This window comes from Manis pentadactyla, chromosome 6 (genome assembly GCF_030020395.1).
Source record: "Manis pentadactyla isolate mManPen7 chromosome 6, mManPen7.hap1, whole genome shotgun sequence".
NCBI lineage: Eukaryota > Metazoa > Chordata > Mammalia > Pholidota > Manidae > Manis > Manis pentadactyla.
In genome coordinates, this window is record NC_080024.1 from 115,953,057 (window position 1) to 115,976,698 (window position 23,642).

The 23,642-nt window shown below is 38.6% G+C and overlaps 1 protein-coding gene across 11 annotated transcripts in view; it reads left to right on the forward strand.

The window, feature by feature from the left end:
• Positions 1-23,642, forward strand: part of DLGAP1 (DLG associated protein 1) — a 567,869-nt gene that overhangs the window by 280,356 nt on the left and 263,871 nt on the right. The window contains exon 1 of one of the 11 annotated variants that reach the window (XM_036905870.2): positions 13,993-14,130. The exons of the other annotated variants lie outside the window; for them this stretch is intronic. Within the exon in view, the coding sequence (XP_036761765.2) occupies positions 14,080-14,130 (51 nt within the window). The 5' untranslated portion in view covers positions 13,993-14,079. Of the gene's footprint in view, positions 1-13,992; positions 14,131-23,642 lie in introns of those variants that run through there. 11 annotated transcript variants of the gene reach the window in all.

The window sequence follows — 23,642 nt, forward strand, 5'->3', positions numbered from 1 at the left end:
TCCCATGGCACACTCAAAACTTCATACACCAAGTCATGGGTGTCAGTGTGAGGCTTAGGCACACCATTTTGAATTGTAAATATAATTACCTATTGAGATAGCAGGAAGTAGTTGCATGGAATAATAACCAGAATACACCCTTAAAAGTAGTCTTCTGTTTTCAGGGAACTGACATTACCAAAAACATGTGTCTGGCCTCATTTACTTACCAAACTTCTGAAGTCATATTTTCTCATATTGCTCTCTGAAACCAAGCATTCTTTGGCCACTTTGAGGCCTGGAAAGAAAGAGATTGCTTTAGCCCAGAAAGCCAGAAAAATGCCACAGGTGGTAGGCCAGTTGAAGAGCTTGCTTTCCAGAAAAGGCTTTTCTAGAAAAGCTTAATAAGGCAGGACTAATGCAGACCCTCAGAGGTGGAGGCTTTCCAGGCCTGGACTATCCACTGGGAGGTTACTCACAGGGCTGAGGCAGCCCAGGCAGGACAGACGGACAGCTCGACCAACTTCTGAAGCAATCGCACCTCGGGGAGACCCTTTGGTGGGGTAAAGGGCGGGGTGTGGTTTGAGGAGAACTCAGATGCAGAATGGCAGGCCTACTGCATAATTCAGAGTTCCGTGCCCAGGGCTCTGGGTTTTCCGAGTGTGCAGGAATGGGCTTGAGAGGTCAGCGAACTCCTGAACTTCAATCAAAAATTGAGGAGGGTGGTGTTCATGTTCACCCTGCTTGGGAGAAAAGACCTTCACTTTTATCACGTCCCCTCAGAAGAGATAAAGAGCCACTAACAAGTTTAAATTATGGTATCTTTAGAATTGGCTAACTTTTTCCTTAAAAACTTAAATTTTATGACTTGTCTTCTTCCTTAGCAAAGCCTTTTGGGTTGAACCTTAGAAAAATTTTAACAAAATATTATTGTGGGTACATATTACCTGAAATAGGTAGACATCTGTTGGAACTTGAAGAGTCTATTAAAACTAGAGCTTATCGTAGCATTTACTGTAAAGGAGCTTTTCCTGAGTGATCAATTCAAGTAACAAAAAAATGAAGATCTGCTGTATACAATGGCTGAAGCTAAAAGAAGGGAATTCAAAGATTTTAAAACAGTTCCTACACTCATTATAGTCTAGTGGGATACTAGGCAGATAAATACAATACAAGGTGAAGAAGCAGCAGCATAAAGATAGCTGAGCAAAGAAAAATAGAGAAAGGGGGTTTATAGGAAGAAAAATTCCAAACCCATAGTTTAAGAAAGGAAGGACAGAGGAAAAAAAAGGTTTCTCCATTTAAAATGTCATATCTCTTAAGTATCATTTCTCATGATACTCAGAAGTATCATTTCTGTGGAAGCAAATTGGGAGAGATTTCTCTTAGCATTTTCCCACTGTTCATTGGTCTCTCAGTAATTCGGTTTTGTACCCCCCATGCCTAACTTAGTGCCCAGCAACTATTTATGTTTGGTAGGTGGGTGGATGGCTGGATGGAAGGATTAATGGGTCACAGGCAGGAAAGAGGAAAGTCACAAGGGAGGGAGAAGGAGAGAGAAAGAAGAAATAGACCCAACATCAGAGTGGTGACTTCAGCAGCCAGCTCAGTTCAGAGTCTTCTGGGAGAGCAATCAGACAAGAGGTTAGAAAGGTTGACATATCCATTGGTCAGAGTTCTGTGCTCATGACCTCCCAAGGCTGAAATAAAGATATTAGCTGGCCTGGGCTCTTGTGTGTAGGCTCTGGGGAAGATTTCTGCTTCCAAATGCATTCAGGTGGATGGCATAATTCAGTTCCTTGTGTCTGTACAACTGAAGTCCCTTCTCTGCAAACCAGCAAATAGCATATCAAATCTTTATCCTGCTTTGAGTGTCTCTGACTTCTGCCACATTGATCTGATTTCATTTCAGCCTCTGCCAGGGGAATGCTCTTTTTTCTTTATTTTATCGTATTGTGGTAAAATATACATAACACAAAGCTCTTCTTTTAAGGGCTCAAGTGATTTGGGTCCACCCAGATTAATCTGGAATAATCCACCTATTTTAAGATCACTGAGTCATAACCTTACTGACATCAGCAGAGTCCCTTCTGCCAAGAAACATAGCATATTCATGGACATGACACCAGAGGGTGAAGATCATGGAAGCCAAAATTCGGTCTACTACAATAGTTAAAAAGAGTCAATGTAAACAGTGAATCAGTGAGGGGACACCTTCAGTGAAAGCCATGCAATTTGAAGGCCATGAAGTTATTTCCAGAAAGAGCAACTACAGCTTTTGAGCCAAACAGCTGTGTTCAAACCCTGTGTTTTACTGATGATGCAACTTTAGTGAGTTACTTAATCTCTTTCTACCTTGGTCTCCATCTCTGTAATAAGGAGATAATAATAAAAATACCTACCACATCGGGGTTTTGAGAAAACTACATGAGTTAATGTAATATAAAGGTGTAGAACAGTGCTTGGAGAAGGGACATTATGTAATGCCTCCATAAATGCTATTATTTTTATTAAGCCTGGAAACATGGTGGTAGCATTGTGAATGGAAACGAGAGAACAGACTTAAGAAAGCATTGCAGAAGTCGCTGTTAGAGATCATGATTTTCTTTAGTCAGGCTTTTGATGACGCAAAATCCTACAGCATCTGTTTTCGTTTTCTGTCGCTGCTGTAACAAGTTACCACAAACCAAGTGGCTCAAAACAGCACAGATTTATCCTCTTACAGTTCCCGAGGTCAGAAGTCGGACACAGGCCTCTCTGAGCTCTGTCATATCAGCAGGACTGGGTTCCTTCTGGAGGTAGAGGGGAGAATCCGTTTTCTTGCCTTTCCCAGTTTCCGGAGGCAGCCTGTATTCCCTGACTCCCGGCTACAGCTTTCATCTTCAAAGCCCACAGCCCAACACTTCTGAGTCCCGCTTCTCTTGTCACATCCTCTTCTCTGGCCCTCCTGACTCCTTCACTTACAAAGACCCAGATAATCCGGGATAACCTTCCCCACTCAAGATCATTAACTTAACATCTGCCAAGTCCCCTTTGCCATGTTATGGTAATATATTCCCAAGCCCCACAGATCAAGACATGGGCATCTTTGGGGAGCCATTATTCTGCCATCCCCAGATTCTACCACCTAATACATGATATATTTTTTAAACCTAACCATTTTTCAAACTTTGAATGGAAAGTGGGAAGTCATCCCTCAAGCACATACGAGCCTAATGAGATCACTGTATATATGGCAGGGTCCCTGGATACTTCTTTTATGTGGAGATGGAATGAAAGGCCATAAATTTTAAACTATTAGGCTATTGAAACTATGTAGACTATTTAAACTATGTTAGGCTATTTTAAACTATTTTAGACTATCTTTGACTAATGAGTCTGGATTCCTCTTTGCCGATGAGTTACATATTTGCTGTTTCTTTTGTATTTAAAATGTTTGTAACTCAGTTAACTTCACAGTAACACACCAATTCTTTATGACTCAAAATCTCCTTCCAGTGTCTATAAATGTAAAATACATTTAACACATTTGCAATTAATGTGTTATATATATCTTTTCCCTTCTTTGTACATAATATAACTTTTAATTTGAATGCTTGTGAGTACTAACTATATTTTAGGCAATCTTTAAAGACTTGGAATACAAAGTTGAGAAGACACAACTCCTGTCCTCAAAGAGCTCTCACTGTAGTGGAAGGGGAAAGGGATTCTCATGTCAAGAATTTTTAAGAGGAAAAAAGGAAAACATGTTCAGAATACGAAGAATTACAGTGATTTGGACACTGAATGAGGTGTCAGGAAAGAGAATAGTAGACATGATAACCAAATTAGAGTTTCGAAAATCGAGTTCATATCAGGACCTCCAATTGAGATAGATAATAGGAGAGAAAAAGTTTGGACAGAGAAGTTTATTTAATTCTAGATATTTTGAATCTGATGTGCCTGTGAATATTCAGTTGAAGATGTCTCATAGGCAAGCATTCATTCAAATATTATTTGGAGGTGATATAATAATCCAGATGTGAGGTGACTGTGGTTCAGACTTGGGTAAGGAGCAGTAAAGATGAAGAGAAGTAATCTTTCTACCTTATCTTAAAAGGTGTCAGGTTAGTCAAGAATCCTCAAGTGAGGAAGATAGAGAAGGGAAGGCCCCTCAGTGTATGAGTCTGGAGCTGAGGAAGATGCCAGGCCTGGAGAAAGGTTAGTTGGAAGTTATCACACAGAAAGTAGAAAAAAAATTGAAAGTGAGATCACATTGGGAGATATAAATTAGATAAGGCAGCACAGGCCAGTTTCCTGGGCTACACAGACATTAAAGCACAAACAGGAGGCAAAGGATGGAAAGCAGTGATAGAGTCAGAAAGAAAGGGAATCAAAGAGCATGCAAGCAAAGGGAGAGAGACCCCAAATAATAGGTGCGGTCCAACAAGATTATCTACAAAAGAATGGTCATGTTAGACAAGGAATAAAAAGTCTATCAATGAATCAGGAAATTAGGAAGCAACTATTAAACTTACCAGTATTTTCCCTAAAGTGTGATAGAGTAAAAATCATTTTGTATACATTTATGCACATATGTGCTTATCACTTTAATTATTATTTTCATAAGTCTATATTTTAATGAAAATATGTGTAACTATGAAAGTATGCTCATACACTCTGGTTAGAAATTTATTTCTCAATGATTTGGCATTTGAACTTTGTTTACAATTTTTAATCATTATGAAATAATGCCATAAATGTCTTTTTTGATAACATGAAACCTTTTTCCCAGTTAATAGTTCCAAATATTATGCACCATTCTTCAATTTTAAAAAAGAAGTGCAACTAAATCGTAGTATCTTAAAATTCTAATCTTGAATGATCATTCTGCAGAGATGTTTTTGCTCTTTCAGTCATTTTCAGATGGAGACAATCACAAATGTTTGGACTGTTGTCTAACCTGGAGCACATACTTCTACAATAAGCATCTTCTTAGCATACTAACTCCTGAAGCCCTCTGTTGATGTAGCATTATAGTGCCTAACAATCTGTACATGAATCCATTTTCTTCCTCAACATTACAAACCATTTAGCACCCATTAGTAATAGGTTTTTTCACTTTCAAATGATAAGTAATTTCCCACCTTTTAGCTTTTTTTGTTGACCTCACTTCACTAGAGATCCTCAATCTCAGTTTTATTTTAGCAATCACAATTCTCTCATCTAATTAACAAAAAAATTGGGCCATTGCCTCAGTGGCCTGCATTCAACCTTATTTTGACTGGCAATTTTCTAATAATATCTCTCTCTCTCTCTCTATTCCACCCTGGTACTTAAAATAGCAGTTTCTGTTCCATGTAGTTTATTCTTTTTCCCCACTCCTCTTTGACATCATGCTGTTTTTTTCACATTTCATTTATTTTCCTCTTATGTACCTAGTAACCTATCCAAATCTTTTAGTGCCACAAATACCTCAAGATGCATCCAATTATTTATTCAGCAGAAATTCCTGGAAGCACATGAGCTGGGCTAATGGGTGTGCAAAATGTTGAGGATTTTTGCACATATTACCAAATGAATTCTAGGGAAGTTTCTGAATTTCCATTCTTGACCCCCTTTTTAGAAGATACTTGTCTATGGTGAACACAAATCCTTCTCCCTTTAACTTGGATATTGAGCTATGTGAAAGAAATCTAATAACTCTTCCCTATTGCCATTATTCAAGTGTTTATTAAAAATTATAATTTGCTCCTAAGTCCTCTTTGTCCATCTTCAGAACACCTAGTTCCTTCAGCAATTCTCTAAAAACAGGACTGAAGGCACTTTCAGCATCACAACTATATCTAGTTCCAAGAAAAAAACATCCCTCTTAACTTACAGTGTAACTGTGTGAATAATATTTCAGTTCAATTTAGATCAGCATTCATCAAATAATCTTTAGATATGAACACCCTACTTCTATCAATGTACTAGCTTGTCTGGCAGCCATGCCAACCTATCTCACGGATTTAATTCTTGAGCTATTTTTTCATGTTGCCATGTTTCTCCCACCCTGTACAATGCACTTGGGCAGTTTAACATGATGTAGAATGTAAATGTCATCTTATAGATATGAATGTCTTTCTAGCCCAGGGCCACCCTTATTGTTGTTAGGTATGTACACTACCTAACACTAGTAAACACCATTTATATTAGTAGTTATGTTAGTATTATTTATTTATTACTATAGTTTTCCAGCAAATGGCAGTGAATCCTAAGGAAGGGACAGCCTGTCTTAATTCACCACCTAAAAGTGCCATTTAGGGGGCCAAAAAGAATGCTTTCTCAGTCAAAATTGGAGAACAGTAAATCTGGAATTCAATATTTTAAATGTTTTCCAAGATGTGTTATATTATAAATCTCATACTAGTGTCTAATATATCATCATCAAAGTTGATGATAACTAAATGTTCAGAATAGGGCCAGAAAGGTCTTAGGTAGGCCACTAGAGACCATGCTATACTTTTTTATAAAATGATTCATATACCATGTAGGGAAAGGCATTCAACCAGTTATGAACCTCCTATCCAGTCCACATTTCTTTGTTTTTGTTTAAAAGTGTATTACTTTATTACACCTATTACTGGGGAGGTTCATAAAGTTCATATATATTTATTGGGGAAATTTTGTAAAATACATAAGAAAATTAAAAAGCTAACAAATCACCTAGAGATCGTTCACTGTGAACATGGTGTTACTGCTGTTATTTGAACAAACTCACCAAGAAAAAAGAAAAAGCTAATATAGAAATAAACTTTTTATACTTATACATCAAAAACTTAACAGATAATTTCTTAGAAAAATTAATCCTTCAAAACCCAGTGAAAACAGAAACCTCAAATATATCCACAATTTAAGCAATGGACACAGTAGTTCAGAATTTACTCAAAAAAAAGACCACACCCAAATAGATTTATGAAACCTGTAAGGAAAAGATAATCTTTGTCATACAAAAACTCTTCTAGAGATCTGAACAAAAGAAAAGATGCCTGCATCATTTTAGGATTTAGTATAATCTTAAACAGACAAGGGCAGTTTGAAAAAGGGAAATTTCAATGCAGTATTTTTCATGAACCTGATGCAAAAATCCTTAATAAATATTTCAATGAAATTAAATAATTATAAATAATATAAAATAACATGACCAGATGGGATTTATTTGGTAATAAAAAGAAGACTTAACATTAGAAATGATAGTCACATAATTCACAGCATTAGGAGACTAAAGAAAACACATATGACTATCTCAATATATGCACAAAAAGGCACTTTGTAATATTAAACAGCCATTAATGATTTAACAAAAAATTGTAACAAATTAGGAATAGAAAAAAATTCTTAAAGTATATTTACATATGTATAACTGACAGGAACTTCATGCAGTGATGAATCAAAAGGTATTTCTTTTAAATTATGGACAGACAGTGGACCTCTTCTAAAATGTATTGAACTAGGTTTTGACCAGCCATAGCTTTTTTTTAATTGAGATATACTTGGTATATTAGTTTCAGTTTTACAACATAATGATTTGCTAATTGTATTTATTGCTAAATGATCATAATGAGTCTAGAAAACATCTATCATTGTACATAGTTAAAAATACTCTTAGCAACTTACAAAAATGTGATACAGTATTACTGACTACTGGCACCAGGAAGTACATTACATTCCCATGACTTAGTTATCTTACGTCTAGAAGTTTGTACCCTTTCACCATCTTTGTCCATTTCACCCATCCCCCAACCCCTGCCTCTGTCAACCACAAGTCTGATCTCTGTTTATGTAAGCTCATTTTTTTGTTGTTTTGTTGTTTCATTTTCTTAGATTTCACACATATGAGATCATATAATATTTGTCTTTCTATGTCTGACTTATTTCACTTAGCCTTAATGCCTTTGAAATCCATCCATGTTTCTTTATCCATTCACCTATCAGTAGACACGTAGGTCGTTTCTTTATCTTAGCTACTGTAAACAGTGCTGCTATGAACATAGGGGTCAGTTGGCCAATGGTTCTTGGACGACATTTTTCTGTTGAAGTCTTGTCTATCTATAGCTTGTCCTCTAGTATTTACCCCTAGAAAGGCTCCTTTGAGCAATGTAACCAAAATTCTGGCATGTTCAGGACTGCCTGAAGGAGAATTTGATTGTCAGAAGAAAACCCTTGGCTCCTGCTTCCTTGACTTGATATCATAGAGGTTGCTCCATTATGTGCTGAGGTTAAATGTTTCTGCAGCTGTCTGATGTCAACCTTATTTTCCTTAATCTGATCTTATCTTTTTGCTTGCCAGAAGTTTCTTTCCAAAAGTTTTCTAAGGTAAATATTTGACCATTCTGGATGACTTTTCACTGATAAAATGGAGAGTCTATTCATTAGATAGATTTCAGGCTTTTTAATTTCAGAAAAGCTTTCTTGAATTGTATTTTAAGATAATTATCCTACTGCATTGCTTTGCCTTTCTTCTATGGAATTATAGCTATGCACATGATGGATATATTTCCTTGTTTCTCCAATCCTTCTTTTTCTTTTTTTTATCTCCACATTAATTCTTTGCCTTTTTTTCATTTTTTATCTTTTATTCCCCTTCGTTTACCTCCGTTTTGTTCAATTCTGCCAGTTCCTGTTTCACATCCTCTGGCCGTCTGTCTGTCTGCAACCTTCTGCTGTCTTCTTCCTTCTTCCCTGAGTCCCTCCTCTACTGCTTTGTGTCTTTCCTTCACAGCTGTCCTTGCTTTGTTAATGATTGTTTTGAATTTGGGTTATGCTCTTAAACTTCTTTATGGCAACATAGTCTTCCAGTGCATTTACATTATTTACAAGAAATTTATGGCTGCTCTTTTTCATATTCCTTATAGTAGTTGCATGTGTATTCTTTTTATGTGTCCCCCATTTGAATGAGTTGCATTTTCCCAGAGCGTCAGAAGGTTCCTTTGGAGAGAATAGTGGGCTGTAGTTTTCCATGTGCTCGTGAACCAAGGGCTTCCTTTGCTGTTGCTACAGTTATAAACTGTTTCTTTACGATATGATGCATTCCTGTAGTCACACATCCTCTGACTCTCAAGCCAAACCTAGCTCTTTCTCCCTCAGTTACTTCATGGATGACCTCACAGGCTGCCTGTCACATGGGAACACAAATGATACAGTCATTTTTAGAAAGAATATTTTTGGTCATTATTGAAATTTGCCCATTCACCGTCTGTCACCTACCTCATCCCAGCCTTTTCCACAGTGCCTTCCTCTTGGATTGAGGTCCTCATTTGGGGGGAGTATATATGTCACAGAGCTTTCTGACCTCTGCTACATTTAGGTGCCCTTCATACTTCTCATTTACCTACCACATTATTATGACTTGCCTCCTTGACTTTCTGTCTGACTCTGACTTTGGAGTTTAGGATTTTCTGTTGGTTTTGCTGAAAATGTGATTTGTGGGTATTTCTCTTCATGTTGTTGTATTGTTTTTTGTGTTGTTTGGAACAGATTCCAGGAGGGAAGTGAGAAAATTCAGTTCCCAAGTAAACCACTCGTGTTCACATTTAGGAATATTTTCCTCCTGGTTTCTTTCTGTAAAGATGACTTTGAATGAAGAAGCTCAGGGCATGTGTTTACCTATCAACCAAGTTAATCTTCTAAAATAAAAATAAAAACAAAACATAGTCGGCTTAACATACTACGATTCCCCATAAACACAGGCTGCTTCTCTTAGTGTTCAGAGACCTGCCATTAACAGCCTGTTCTTGGACAATGCTGCATTGTAAATTCAAGCCCATGAAGCTGTTTTCTTTTGGATGATTCAAAAGGCATGTCCTTCTTCATCTTTTGCTGCCATATTTTCTTTAACAATCTTTCAGATTAGGATCCCACGGCAATTCTGGGATCCTAACAAAAGCTCTTTGCATATACAAAGATGTAATTAAAACTTAAGCTTAATGTTCCTTAGGTGCACCCTCTATTTAAAAAGGAAAATCCTTTATTAAGAAAATTAAACTATGAATCCAATGAATCTTAAGATATTTTAGATCAACATCCTGAATGCTAATTTTCTAAGCAAAATGTATGTATTTGACCAATAGCGGGTCTTCATGCAGTAGTGACATTGAAGCCATGTTGACCAGGGAAAGATAGAAAATTGTCAGACTTTATAAACAAGAAGACTAATCCTGACACCTGACAAAGAACGCATGCTTTAAATTATTTTGCTAGTAGCTATTATACTATCACTACCCTCTCACCATAGTCTGCCAATTTAAGAGCTCTTTCATTTATTCATTCCCCAAATATTTAAGTGCCTACTCTTCCCAGGCCTTGTGTTAGATGCAAAGGACAGTGGTAACCAGAAACAGACGTGATTCCTATTCCCATGCCCCTTATTGTCATTGAGGAGATAAACATTGCTCAGATCAATCACATAAATATATGTCAATTTATTATCATGCTAAGCACTACTACTGAGTTGTGGTGGGAGCTCTTTCTTGTCTGTAGTTAGGACTGTCCCTTACTGCACTGGGAAGACCTGTTGCTGAATTCAGCTTCCCACAGGACTTGGGGCCCTAGGGGATGGGCAGCCATATTTCTTAGCACTGCCTTTAACATCTTGCACTCAACTAAGATCAGACTGCTGTGTCACTGAGTCCAGAATGCCTATTCCCTGCCTTCCCTCCATACAATGAATCTCTCATACTTGTCCTATTAGAAGAGTGGCCATTGGGGACACAGGGTCCCTCCATAGTGAGTTTAACTCACTGGAGACTCAACCCAAGCAGGCTTCTTCAAAGATACCAAGAGCATGGTATACCTAGAGAGTGTGATGCCATAATAGCCTATTGACTTCAGGGGTTCAGAGAAGCAGGCCCTAGGAAGTAACTGTTGGGATTAGGTCTGAAGGAAGATCCAGCATAAATTAGAAAACAAGCCCAGGGAACCATGCAAAGGCAGAAAGAAAAAAAAAGGTCAGAAATAAACTAGCATGGTTAGGTCACCAAGGCAGTGCACGATGACCCCAGGAAGATACACAGGACTGTTTCCCTCAGGGCCCTGAAGGTTATGTTTAAATTTTGAATCTTTATATTTTGTGTTTGTGTGTGTAGGAGGGTAGGAGTGGGGAAAGCTGGTATCTGCTTGGCCTTCTGAAAACATCCCTTTAGACTGAGTGAGAAGACAAGGAAAGGGGAAGAAGGAGAACCAGTTGGAAGGCAAGTATTGTATCCCAGGTGGAGGGAAATGAGGACGGGACTAGGATACTGACAGTGATACTGAAACAAGTAAACAGGTTCCAGAGATTCCAGGTCTACAGAACATACTGATATGGAGGGAGAGGCAAGTGTCCACAGGCACCTATGTTCCTGACTCGCATAAAAGGTGGAGACCCCATGCACTGAAGTAGGGAGCTCTGGAAGGACAGAGGAGGAGGAGGCCTGGGAGGGGGAAGAGAAAGTGGGTTTTGTTTTGCAGGTGCTGTGTACGAAGTGCTTTGCGGTGTCTAAGGGAAATTGGCAAGTGCCTGGAGTTCATGTGGGAGATCTGGAATGGAAATATCAATGTATGAGTTACCTGCCTGTAAAAGGTTTTCCTGGACTTCAAACTTCTCTTCACCATGTTTCTTCTTCTACCCTTAACAATTTGAAGATCATTTTCTTTGACAGAAAAAGTGGCAGAGGTTGAGGGTTGTATGTTTTGTCCTCCTGCCTTCTCCCCCCTCCTCCCTCATCATCATCTGCTCATGTCGCACCATCTGGACCAAGCCTTGGGGTTGTCCTTTGTTCTTCTATTTGTTCCAATTCATATCTTTCTAAAAAGCCCTTTTTTAAGACTGTCCTTAGCTTTTCGGAATTCACACACTTCATTTTATTCTGGACTTTAGTGCTTTGGGTGCAGTTCTTGCAGATAATCACTTACCTGTATTCTTCCTTGATTGTGGGTCCATCTCTGATGTTTGAAAAATGTTCCTTTAATTAGAACACAACAAAACCCTCCTTGTACAATTTCTTTTGGTTTCTTTCGGGGCTTTCTTCTTTTACTCTCATCTGGATCACTTAATATTCTACCATCAGAATTAAGGTTCATGAGCTTACTTTTCCTCTTGAATCATCTGCCCTTTCACATCATCTAATCAAAAACAAGTCTCCCCTTCTCCTTCTTTCCTTTCCTCTTTCTTCTCGTTCCCTTCCTCTTTTTCCTCTTGCTCTCATTCTCTCTGATTTTGGGGGGATTTTCCTCACTGAAAATTAGCCACAATTAAACACCAGTACAAATGGTTCTTTAGGTAGATCATGTGTCCCCAAGGGTTCCCCATGTTTGGGGCTATTCCTCCTCTTTTCCCACTTCTCCCTATGTTCCTTAACCAGAATTTATTATATATAACTATTTTTATAATTACAAACATTGCATGACTATGTTTCTTTGACAAATTAGTGACTGTATTAACATCTTTATTGAGATATAAATTTGCAAAACATAAAAGTCTCCCATTTAAGTATACAACTTAATGGTTTTAGTATATTCACAGAGCTATGCAAACGTCACCACCATCTAAGACAAGAACCTTTCATCACTCCAGTAAGAAACCTGTGCCCATTAGTACTCCCTTGCCAGTACTCCCATCCCAAGACCTGAGCAACTGCTCATCTACTTTCTGTCTCCATAGATTCCAACTACTCTGGATGTTTCATATAAATGGAATCATATGATATGTGGTCTTTTTTGACTGGCGTATTTCAATCAGCATGATGTTTTTAAATTTCACTCATATTATAGCATGCATCAAGATTCGTTTATTTTTAATGCCAAATAATATTCTGTTGTATGGACATACTACATTTTTTTAGTCCCTTCATCAACTGACAGAAATTAGTGTTGTTTCCACTTTTCAGCTCTTGTGAATATTGGTGCTCAAAGTATCTGTGTACGCATTTTTGTGTGGACATGTGTTTTCATTTCTCCTGGATATATATAGGAGTAGAATCGCTGAATCATCTGGTAACGCTGTGTTTAACATTTTGGGGCAAATCAATCATTTAATTCTTATTTTTTCTTTTTCATTTCTTGTTAGAGGGAGTCACGTTCTTTATTAATTCAGAAGAGGAGAGCTTTGGGGTCTGATTTTTCAAGGTGACAAAGGCAAGAAAGGTTTAAAAGTCTTTAAGCTAAAATTGCTTTTCTCAGCCATGTTGTTCTTGTCTGTTGATCTTAGACTCATCTTACTGTTGTGATTGCACAGTTCACTTGGTAAAGCTGGATTTTAATAAATGTTGCCTGCTTAAATTCTACACACTGAATACCTAGGAGAGAACACTGCAGCGTCCATTTCCTACCTGGACATGAAATGCATGCTTTAACGAGATAAGATTTTTCTGAGATATTTTCAATGGAAGTCATTTTTAAAGAAAGGAAAAGTGTTTGTCTAAAATATATTGAATTAATTTGAAGAAAATTAATGAATTACTAAAGGATATGGACTTTTTTTTTTCTACAAGAAATGATATCAATAATATTGATAGCTATCAATTACTATTTTACTCCTGGAGCCCTAAAATCTACCACCTGAATTTGTATCCAATGTGTGTGTGTCTGCATAGTTACCTTCAAAATTGTAAAATGCATTCTGCCTTTTCATCACCAGTCAGAAAACCAGCTATTCTTTTGTTTACAAAATTGCAGAGATTGCTCCACAAAGTGGCTTTCTCCTTGACAAAATATACATTATCTATTATATGTGCTACAGAATGAATCAATAGCTGAAGAATCCACTGAAATAACAAAAGATAGCAATGCAGTTTTTCTAGGACTGTGAGCATGCAGGACACCCTCACTGCAACTGCTATACAAAATTGCATGAGCTTTTAAAATCTGCACCAGGTATTCACTTATGTGTTCTTCTTCAGTGGTAAGATTTTATCTCATTAAGCATTTTCATATGAATGGAAATGTAAAGTTGCAAGTCTAGAGTTGTGAGCCCTGGCTAACCACTCCCCATCTCCCAAGTTCTGTGTTTACTGCCTTACTCACCCACTTTGCATCGGCAAATCATAGAGAGAAGCTAAATGCTCTCGGCTGCACTATACCAAATCAAAGCTGAGATGAATAATGAACTTAATTTTCCATAAAGACATTCTTTTTGGCATTTCAGCTAATAAGGTAAGCTGATGGCAATTCTGACTATGGAAAAAAATAAGTCTCTGTGTGTTTGATTTCTGTGCTAATCCATAATTTTTCATTTAGCATGCTAGAGTTAATTTCATGTTTCTGTGAATTTGGGATGAGCAGTTTTATAAGGAGTACCCTCAGCACCTTTTCCTTTGATGAGGTTGCTTATGGTGCTAGAGGGTCAAAGGGAGAAATCTAGCTTTTTATAAGAATGGCATCTATATAATAATGCTTATATCATGTATAGTGCAAAGTGAATTTATGTGCAGAGTATTTAGAAGCAGTATGGACAATTATTTAAGCACTACTTATTGAATATATTTAGCATGCTATATTGTAAATTAATGTTCAGTGTGCTCTGGAGGAAGCAGAATACATACAGCATGTTGGTTTCTGAGTCATTTCATTTCTAAGAACATGTTATTCTAGGGAAGGTAGTAATTTCCAATTGCTAAAATTATCCCATGGCTTTAGTTTAGGTAGGTTTTATTTTGGAAGACTGTTTTAAAATAGAACCATACCGGTAATGTGAACTTTCATTACCTCTTGATTTACCGTGGTCGCAGTGTTTGCAGTTCATGTGGAAAATGTCCTTGTGTGTCTACCGAAGCTCATGGAATTAAAAACCATCAGATCTCTCGGAGACTTTCATTGCTACCTTGGCTACTGTATCTCAAACACAAGAAGTGATGAAACAATTACTAGGTTGACTTTGCTTTTTGTGATGTAGCTTTTCAGTTTTTTAACACAACAATTTTCATTTCAGTCAGCATGTAGCACAAATACTTGAAACTAACCAAAGCTTAGCAAGATGGGGATGAAATTATAATCTTTTCTATAAGAATAGCAAAAATGAAAAGTATAATTAAGATTTATGTTTTCTGGGCTCAGTGCTGTGTCACCTGAAAATCAAAGACTCTATTCTCTCAAAGTAGGTGACCTCAAAAGATATTTCAGAAGGTCTATTCAGAACACACATTTAGCAAAGTATGTGGGAAATTTTGGAGAAATGGAAAGAAAACATTTCTCCTATTCGTACTGTCTAATCTTCTCAGTCTGTTTTTATCCCTGGAAAATGAACTGTGGGCACCAGATATTTTTATTTCATTGAAATCTTTAAATACCAGACTTTTATAAAAAAAGGAGAAACTTTTATCTATCCCCTTAAATTGTACACAATGCCTGTTTTTCCTGGATATATAAACAGGGTGCTAAGGTTGAACACAAATATTTAGCTACCACTAATGACTTAAGTCCACTTACACATCACCCATTTCTACCTACAAATTTTAGGCATTTCTCTTGAGAAGCCTTTAACTGAATAAACCTTATGAGAAATAGGAGTGTGGCATTTTAGTCTATTACAGTTCATTTTTAAGAACACCAAGACAGACATATGTTATCTATTCATACTTAAAGATTTCAAACTACGTTCAATTTTCATAGCTATTCTCTGTTTGCAGAACTCTGTTGGGAGCTCAGATAGGGTGGATTGCTTTGGGTTTGTAAGATGTTCATTTCCTCTTCCTCTTTCTCCCTGTCCTCCTCATTCCTCATCACTCCAGACCATCCTTGCCTGCACATGCACTTTTTGTTCCTTTAATTCTATTTTTCCCATTTCCCTTCCCCCACCGGAATCACTGGTCCAGAACCTGTGTATTGCGCTGCATCCACTGAAAGAAACAAATTGGAAAACTATCTTTTTTAACCTAATTGCTGTCTTCTATTTCCTGTCATTTGTACTAAGGAAATTTTCATACCAGCATGACTTTCTATCCACTCTTGCTACCTAAAACCAATGTGATGCTGCCAATGTGTAAGGCTGTTTGACCAGCATCCTTTCCATGATTCTTTTTTTCAACTCACTCATGCTTCAAGATGAGATGCAAAGTTGTTCATCTTTCAGGCATCCTTATTGATGCTAAATGCAAGGCATCACTCATGCATTAACTCTGCATTCATTAGTGGAGAAAATCTAGAGAAAGCACCACAGCCACTTTCTTTTCACAAACACACGCACACATTTAGCAAAGACCACAAAGCAGCCAGCAGCTGAGGACAGTGGTAACCAAGACAGCAACATGCCACAGATGGCTCACCATCATAAGAAGTTCTTGGCACCATGGCCAGGAGTCCTGAGCAGAAGGCAGCAAACAGATTTGTTCCCAAATGCATGTGAAGCCCATTCTTGGGGACAATCAGAATTAAGTGGAGGCTGAGCAAAGATGAGAGAAGACTAAAATGTCTCTAGACTTGATGGTTATTATCTGTGTTACCTCATTTACACTCACAGGCTGGAGGATCCAAGGAGATCTGTGGTATAAAAACAAAGGCATTACTCAAAACCTATCATCTCTAACTTGGCTCAGTGTCATCCCCACAAGCCTCCTCCTTACCTGTGTTTCCTACCCCTGTAAATAGCACCACTGTCTACCTATTTCTTTCAATCCAAAAAATACATAGGAAAACCTTAATCTTTCCCTCTATCTCACCCTCACATCTCCAAGGTAGACTCGTCAAAGTTGGTTGAATGAATGAATGAATGAATGAGTGGAAAGATCACCAAGTCTTACATATTTTATTTCTGTTCACTTCCTCCACTCCCTCTGCCACTGTCCTAGTTAAGTCTCCATAGATTATTATCAGTACTTCCTAAGTGGTCTTCCTGCTTCTACTTTGCCCTTAATCCTGTCCATTCTGTATATTATATCCCAAATGACCTTTCTAAAATACAAATACAATCACTAAGAATTCTGCTCATAAATCCTTCTTACCCTCCTTACCCCCTGGAAGAAGTCCAAACTCCTACAGGGCATGGCATCGGCAGAGCTGGGACCTTGTCCTTCATGGTCTCCTTTCTTCACACCCACTCTGCCTACTCTGCATTCCAGCCATAGTGATCTACTTGTAACTTTCTCATAGGTGCCATGTTCTCCTGCCCAGGGCCTTTGCAAGAGCTGCTTCCTCTTTTGTCTCTCCTGTCCAAGCATCCCAAACTCCCCTCATCCCTACTTACCCCCTTTTCAACCATCTAGTCTCATCTGAGATGGCACTTCCTCTCAGAAACCTTCTCGGACTGGCCAAGTTGAGTCCCTCGCCCAGTAATTCTCAGAGCACCCATGATTTCCTTCTCATGCTTCTATTCTATGTAGGGATGCCTATTCCACTAGCCTATCGGTTCCATGCAGGTAGATATTCAGGCTCTTATTCATAGTTATAGCCGTGCACAAGCACAAAGTAAATTTCATCTGGATGCATGAATAGCACTTGGACTCCTTAACCAGCTTGGTTGCTTTTTGTTTTGATGAGGTGGCAGACATTGAATGCAGTGACTCTTGAGTTACTCATTCCTGCAAAGCTCTGTTCTAAAGCATTTCACATAAACTCCAATCTTCTGATTATTATTTCCATTTTATAAATGACACAACTTGGCTCAAGTTGCCAGAGTGACACAGTTTAAGGAACAGGCTCTTTGTCTGTTTGGCTCCAGGGGCCAGCTCTTCCTATTCTCCGCGTGGCCCACTGTCTCCTTAGAATGACCAAATTTTAATCTTAAAAATTAATAGTGAATCACAGAAAAATCCTTGACTTTTCACCGCCTGCTTACTCATTTGCTTTCTGACCTCCAGTAGTCTGCTCTGAATGAATTTTTCCCTATTCTTAATCCAAAAGTACCTTTCTTTGTGCTCGATGTTTTACTCTCAGGCTTTTGTCTTCAGTCTCTGTGTCTACAGGAGTTTTCTGCCTTTCTTGCTCTCTCTACAGTGAGTAGCTGGGCTTCATATTTCTGTTTCGTTTCCATTGTCCCTTTCAACACAGGGTTTTTTCCTGCTCCTGCTTTATGATTATTCTTTACAAAGCCCTCTGCCTGAGCTCAGTTAGCCCCTCATGTTCATCAGCCACAGCACAATGTCACACCTCTCACAGGCCACTTGTCTTCCACAGAGGAAGCAAATCGCTGCTTGTACCACCCAACCACTTAATGAGCAGTGCCATCCATGGAGGAAATATCTAGAAGTACCGCCAGAGAAGGGACATATACAATTTCTGGGAAATGATCCATTTTGTGTTGACTGTGATCATCTTTAGGGTCCTTGGGAACCACGCCAACAGGCAGACACGCACAGTCGGAGGAGGTGAGAGGAGGTGACGGCTGCGCTGTGTGAGGACAGGGCTTTCAAGTTGGACAGACCCCACTTTGAGTCGTCTTTCTGCTGTTTCTCTTATCTCTGTGGCCTTGAGCAGCTCAGTTAACCTCTCTGTGCCTCAGCTTCCTCACCTGTGAATCAGAGATAATAGTGGTACCTAGCTCATAAAATGCTGGTGTGCGCAGAGTCAGTACTTGGCCATGATTGCAGTGTGGGTGACTGTGGCGCAGTGAAAACTGGCTCTGGGTATGGCTAAGACCTGACCCCAGGAAGTAGTGAGTGTCACCTGGCATACATGGCATGGTGACATCGCCCTTGTGAGTGAGTTGAGGATCTGGGGCTGGGAAGGTTATCCTGGGTTATCTGGGTGGGCCCTCAATGCCATCCCAAGGGTCCTTTTAGGAGGGAGAGAAAGGGAGACCTGACCACAGAAGAGCGCCATGTAGCCACGGATACAGGAGTGGATCTGAAGATGCTGCATAGATTGTTTTGAAGATGGAGAGAAGGGCCTTGGGCCAGTAAAGCAAGGAATGCAGCTCTAGAGGGTGGAGGAAGCAAAGGAATGGGTTCCTCCCTGGTGCTTCCAGAAGAGTGCAGCCCTCCTGGTTTCAGCTCAGTGAGCCGGCTGGGGGCTTCTGGCCTCCAGAACTATAAGAGAGCACATGTGAGTTGTTCTAAGCCACTAGGTTTGTGATAATTTGATACAGCAGCCTTAGGAAACCAATACAGTCATGATTTGGGGGAAATGAAAGATGACTCCAAATGAGTAAGAAAGGAGGTACTACAAAGGCCCTCTCATATTAACTGTGTGCCTGGATACACAGCTGGAGGTAAGGCGGTGCCAGCGTTAGAGGAAGTCCAGGAGAGGGGGGAAGGCAGAAGGCATGTGTGGGGACTTGAGACAAACAGACGTGAGGCCTTGTGGAGCAGGGAGGTGATGACTGGTGCTCAGGGCAGGCTATAGCCGTGGAGGGTGGCTGAGCAGATCTGGGATGCCCTGTGCCAGAAAGAGTAAGTAGTTCAGAAGAAAGGCTGGTTTGGGGGATTTCTCTGGGCAACCAGTCCTGTCAAGAAAGAGAGGAAATGTGCAATTAGAAAAAGGGATCAGAAGGAGCAATGTTCCGTTGTTCCCGGGGCCACCTTACTGAGAGGGAAACACAATCCGAGGAAAGGAATCTAAAAAGACCTGCTGTGCTTTAAACCAGGTCGAGACTATGAGCAGGAGACTGAGTGCCCTGAACTGCATCTGTTTCTAGCAGTACACCCACGAGGGTGAAGTTTGCTGTGTTTGAATTCTGCATGGATTGTACGTGATTTGATACCTCCTCCAGCACACACTGTGCCTTTTCATTTGACCGTCTCTCCACATACACTATTCCCTCTTCCGTGACATCCTCTTCTCCTCCCTGGGACCAGCTGGCAACATCTTGCCCATCATTCAAGTATGACCACCTTGAACCAGCTCCCATGCTAATTGCACCAACTACTATGTATTTTCCAGGAATTTCCACACTTCACTGTAACCACACTTGAACACTGGTTGCTCTTTCCCCTCCACTAATTCCATCTCTCCGTCCAATAGATGGAGGTCCCTGAAGGTAAACACCAGGCTACTGATACTGGCATCTTCCTCTGCCACAGTGCCTGGCATGGAGGAAGCACTAGTAAATGTGAATGGTTGCTAGGAGAGCAGATCTTAAATGTTCTCACCATGCACACATACCACATATACCATATGATATTTAAGTGATGTGAAAAAGCATTAGCTGAAGCTTTGGTAGCAATTATTTTGCAATATATGGTGTATCCAAACAATATGTTGTACACCTTAGACTTACACAATGTTATATATCAGTTGTATCTCAATAAAGCTAGAAACAGCAAAAAAAAAAAATATGAGAGGGCTTCAGGAACAGAAAGTAAATGTGAAAGAATGGATGGATGAATTGATTCATTAGTTGTATCCTGTGGGCAGAGTTTTTATGGGATAAAGAAAATAATAAACTTAGTGAATCCTAGAGTCAGTGCCTAAAGAAAATAAACCCTTTTACCCTATTCTCTCAAAAGTAAGAAATTATAAAAGGAAATAATGATAGAAGTGTTTTTCTCATCTATTTCATGGTTCAAACTGTACAGAATGCTATAGGGTTAAAAAACCCTGCTTCCCAGCCTCCCCCTCCTATGTCCTCAAGAAAACCACCCCTGTTATCATTTTAACATTTTTCTTCTGATCTTTTATGCATATATTCAAACTCAAAAACTGCAACTCAACATCTAAGCTAGAATTTAAGAACAAGTTTTTTTGCTTCCAAATCTAATTTGCCGTCTCTTTAATGACATGATTTTTTTTTTACCAAGACAGTCTATAAAAAGAGAATAAGAAAATACCATGTTAAATGCACACTATTTTATTTTCAAGTATAACAAATCCACAGGTTGGTTTTGAACCTGCTGTATTTCACATTTGAGGGAAAAATTGTCTACTATCCATGATATTTCTCTTCAAAAATATACATATATTCTGCTCAGTACATGCTGCTATTACATATAGATGCTATTATTATCTTTTTATTACAAAAATAAATAATAAGAGCAGTAGTAAAACATGTCATGTTCACATCTGGAGTAAAATTATGCAAATCAAATACATCACTAAAAAATCATCAAGTGATTAAATATCTAAAGCATTGACCCACAACAAGCAAGCAACTCAAAAGGCCCATTTAATATGTCCAAGTCTCAGGAACAAATTATAAACTATTTTATCCTCATTCTCCACCCATCTGAAGTATTTAGTAAGTTTAGAGTTACAAAGTTAACCGCCTGGCTCTAAGATCCACTCATTATCGTGAACAGAAAAAGTTGCGGCTCACTACCAAGCAGGGTAATTGTGGGGAAATGAAATCCTACACTTGCCTCACACATCAAACACAAACAATTTGACACTTCTGTGTGTGTAAGACACAGCGCCAGGCATCATAGGCGATACAACTACTTGTGCTCGCCATGTCCAGTTCCCTTTCATGCCTAGTGTGCTTTACAGCTGCCGAGAATTCTCAGTCCCATTTGTTCATAAACCCCACAACGGAATAGTTCTTCACAACTGAAAGATCCAAATCATCATGATTGTTATAAATTCCTGAAAAACAGCTGATGAGCTGCTAAAAAAAAAAAGAATTAGCATTTATCATTTCCTTATCTCAAGTAGACAAGTTATATTTTGACTAGCTTTTGTTGCATGATAATCAGGTTCTTTGCTTGTGAGAGCAGAGTAATTTTGGTAGGCTAACCCACCAGGAAAACTCAGATCTTTTACCCCCTCACTGTAGCTTTCTTACCCCCAGTGGTTGGCTATTATTTCTGCTTCTATCTCTCTCTCCTCCTCATTGTTTTAATTTTATGGCTCCATCTCAAACTACATTATTTTTAAATCACTAAGAAATTAGATGTCATAAACTAGAAATGTTAAAAAAAATTGTCTCTTTTCCAAACTACCCTGAAGTCCGGAGAGAGGAACAGGTGCTTAGTACTTGCATTTATCACTATGCATGGCTTTGATAACTGGGGGTTATTTTGCTTTTTAAAATGAAATTATAAATTATATTAATGTTTTTAAAACTTGGTATTTTTGAAAGTTTTGTTTATGAAGAGATACATTGGTATCAAGTACAAATTAATAATATCCATTGCTTGCCATAATTAATGCATTCACACCTGAGTTGAAAATCACTTACAAATAGTGTTTAAAGTCCTATAAGGGAGTATGGGCTTAAATACCACCTTAAATCTAAGTGGTTCGTTTTTATGGAAGAGAAATAAACACTCTGTTATTGAAGAGGGAGAGCTAATTCATGGTAGTGGAGGTTTAAACATAGAAGAAAAAGAAGAAAGAAAATAACATATGTTCAGATCCCAAAATCCCGTTACATCATGACACCCAAATTCGAAAGAAAATGGAAGACACATCTTGAAAGCCTAGTCCACGTACTTGGCCCCCGCTCACAAAAATCCCTATGCCATTTTATTAACACACTTTTTCACATGTAGCAGTTGGATCTAATGAGAGGCTAAATCTTGCCTTTGTGTTAGAAATTGATTTGTTTTTTTCCCTCATTCTGAGTTCTCCTGCAGCTAACCCTAGGGCCTCGGAGCCTGCTTCGTTGTTCATCATTAGTATTTATCACTTTTACAGAATTCCACAGGGTGCTCAGAACTATACCGTGCTATTCAAAAGGAAACACAAAATCCTTGCTCTTGAGGGGGACCACTAAAAGCAATCACAGAATCTAAGAAAAGGAAAATACAGTAGTGATGAAACAATGTGTCTGGTAGGAGGGCCATTCAGGCTGCTCCTAAGAGGTAGATTCAAGGGGAGATGGAAGAATGTGTGGCTGAGAATTCTTTCTCCCTCTTAACCTGAGCACCCACTGGGATGACTTCAGGTCAGCGGGCCACCTCGGAGCAGGAGCAGGTGGCAGTCCCGAAATGGAACAAGCCAGGTATTCAAGTCACATAACAGAAGGAGCGAAAGTGCAATTCCTCCTCAGCGGGCAAATGCCATTCATCTGCAGTCTGTGCGACCGCCTTCAGGGTCAGGAGAACGTTTGACAAGAAAGAGAATCTAATCGCATTACCTTTTATGACTACTCAGAGAAAACTTCTATAAAAACTGAGGATAAACATGTTGAATAGTGATGACATATACCCATGCCCTCACACAGATCTGATTTCCTCTTTCATATTACCCAATAAATGCAATTTCATCTTAAAGTATATTATTTTAATAAAGAAAGTCAGTAGGATTCTAAGATAGGTGTATTTTTCTGGGTGGGAAAGTGATACATTTGGTTTCATTTCCTCCTGGTGTTGTAATCCTTTGCCATCAGCAATACTACCAAGATTGGAACACTGATTTTAATATTTCATGCTTAAGTTGACTATAGTTCTCCTGTATATCTACTCAGTGTAGAATTTCGGGTGACAGTGTATTTTCAACTCAAGCTATTTTAATTCTTATTCCAGACTCTGGAATTGTATGACAGCAGGTTTAAGACTAATATTAACCAATTCTTATTTTTGGCAGATTGGTATAAACATTATTAAACAGGTCTAGAAAGTCAGGTAAAATATACTCAAAATCATCTTTATATTCATTTTCTAACCACAGTGCCTGCTACATAGCAGCCACTCAATAAATAGCTCATGGAGGAAAGTACAGAATTAGAAGGATGAAAGAAGAGAAAAATTTTCATATAGATTTATAACAGTCTTTCCAACCATGTTTACATTTTCATTAAATTAATTACAATCATCAAAAAGTAAAACTCAGGAGAGATGCCCCTTAGTCAGTTTAGA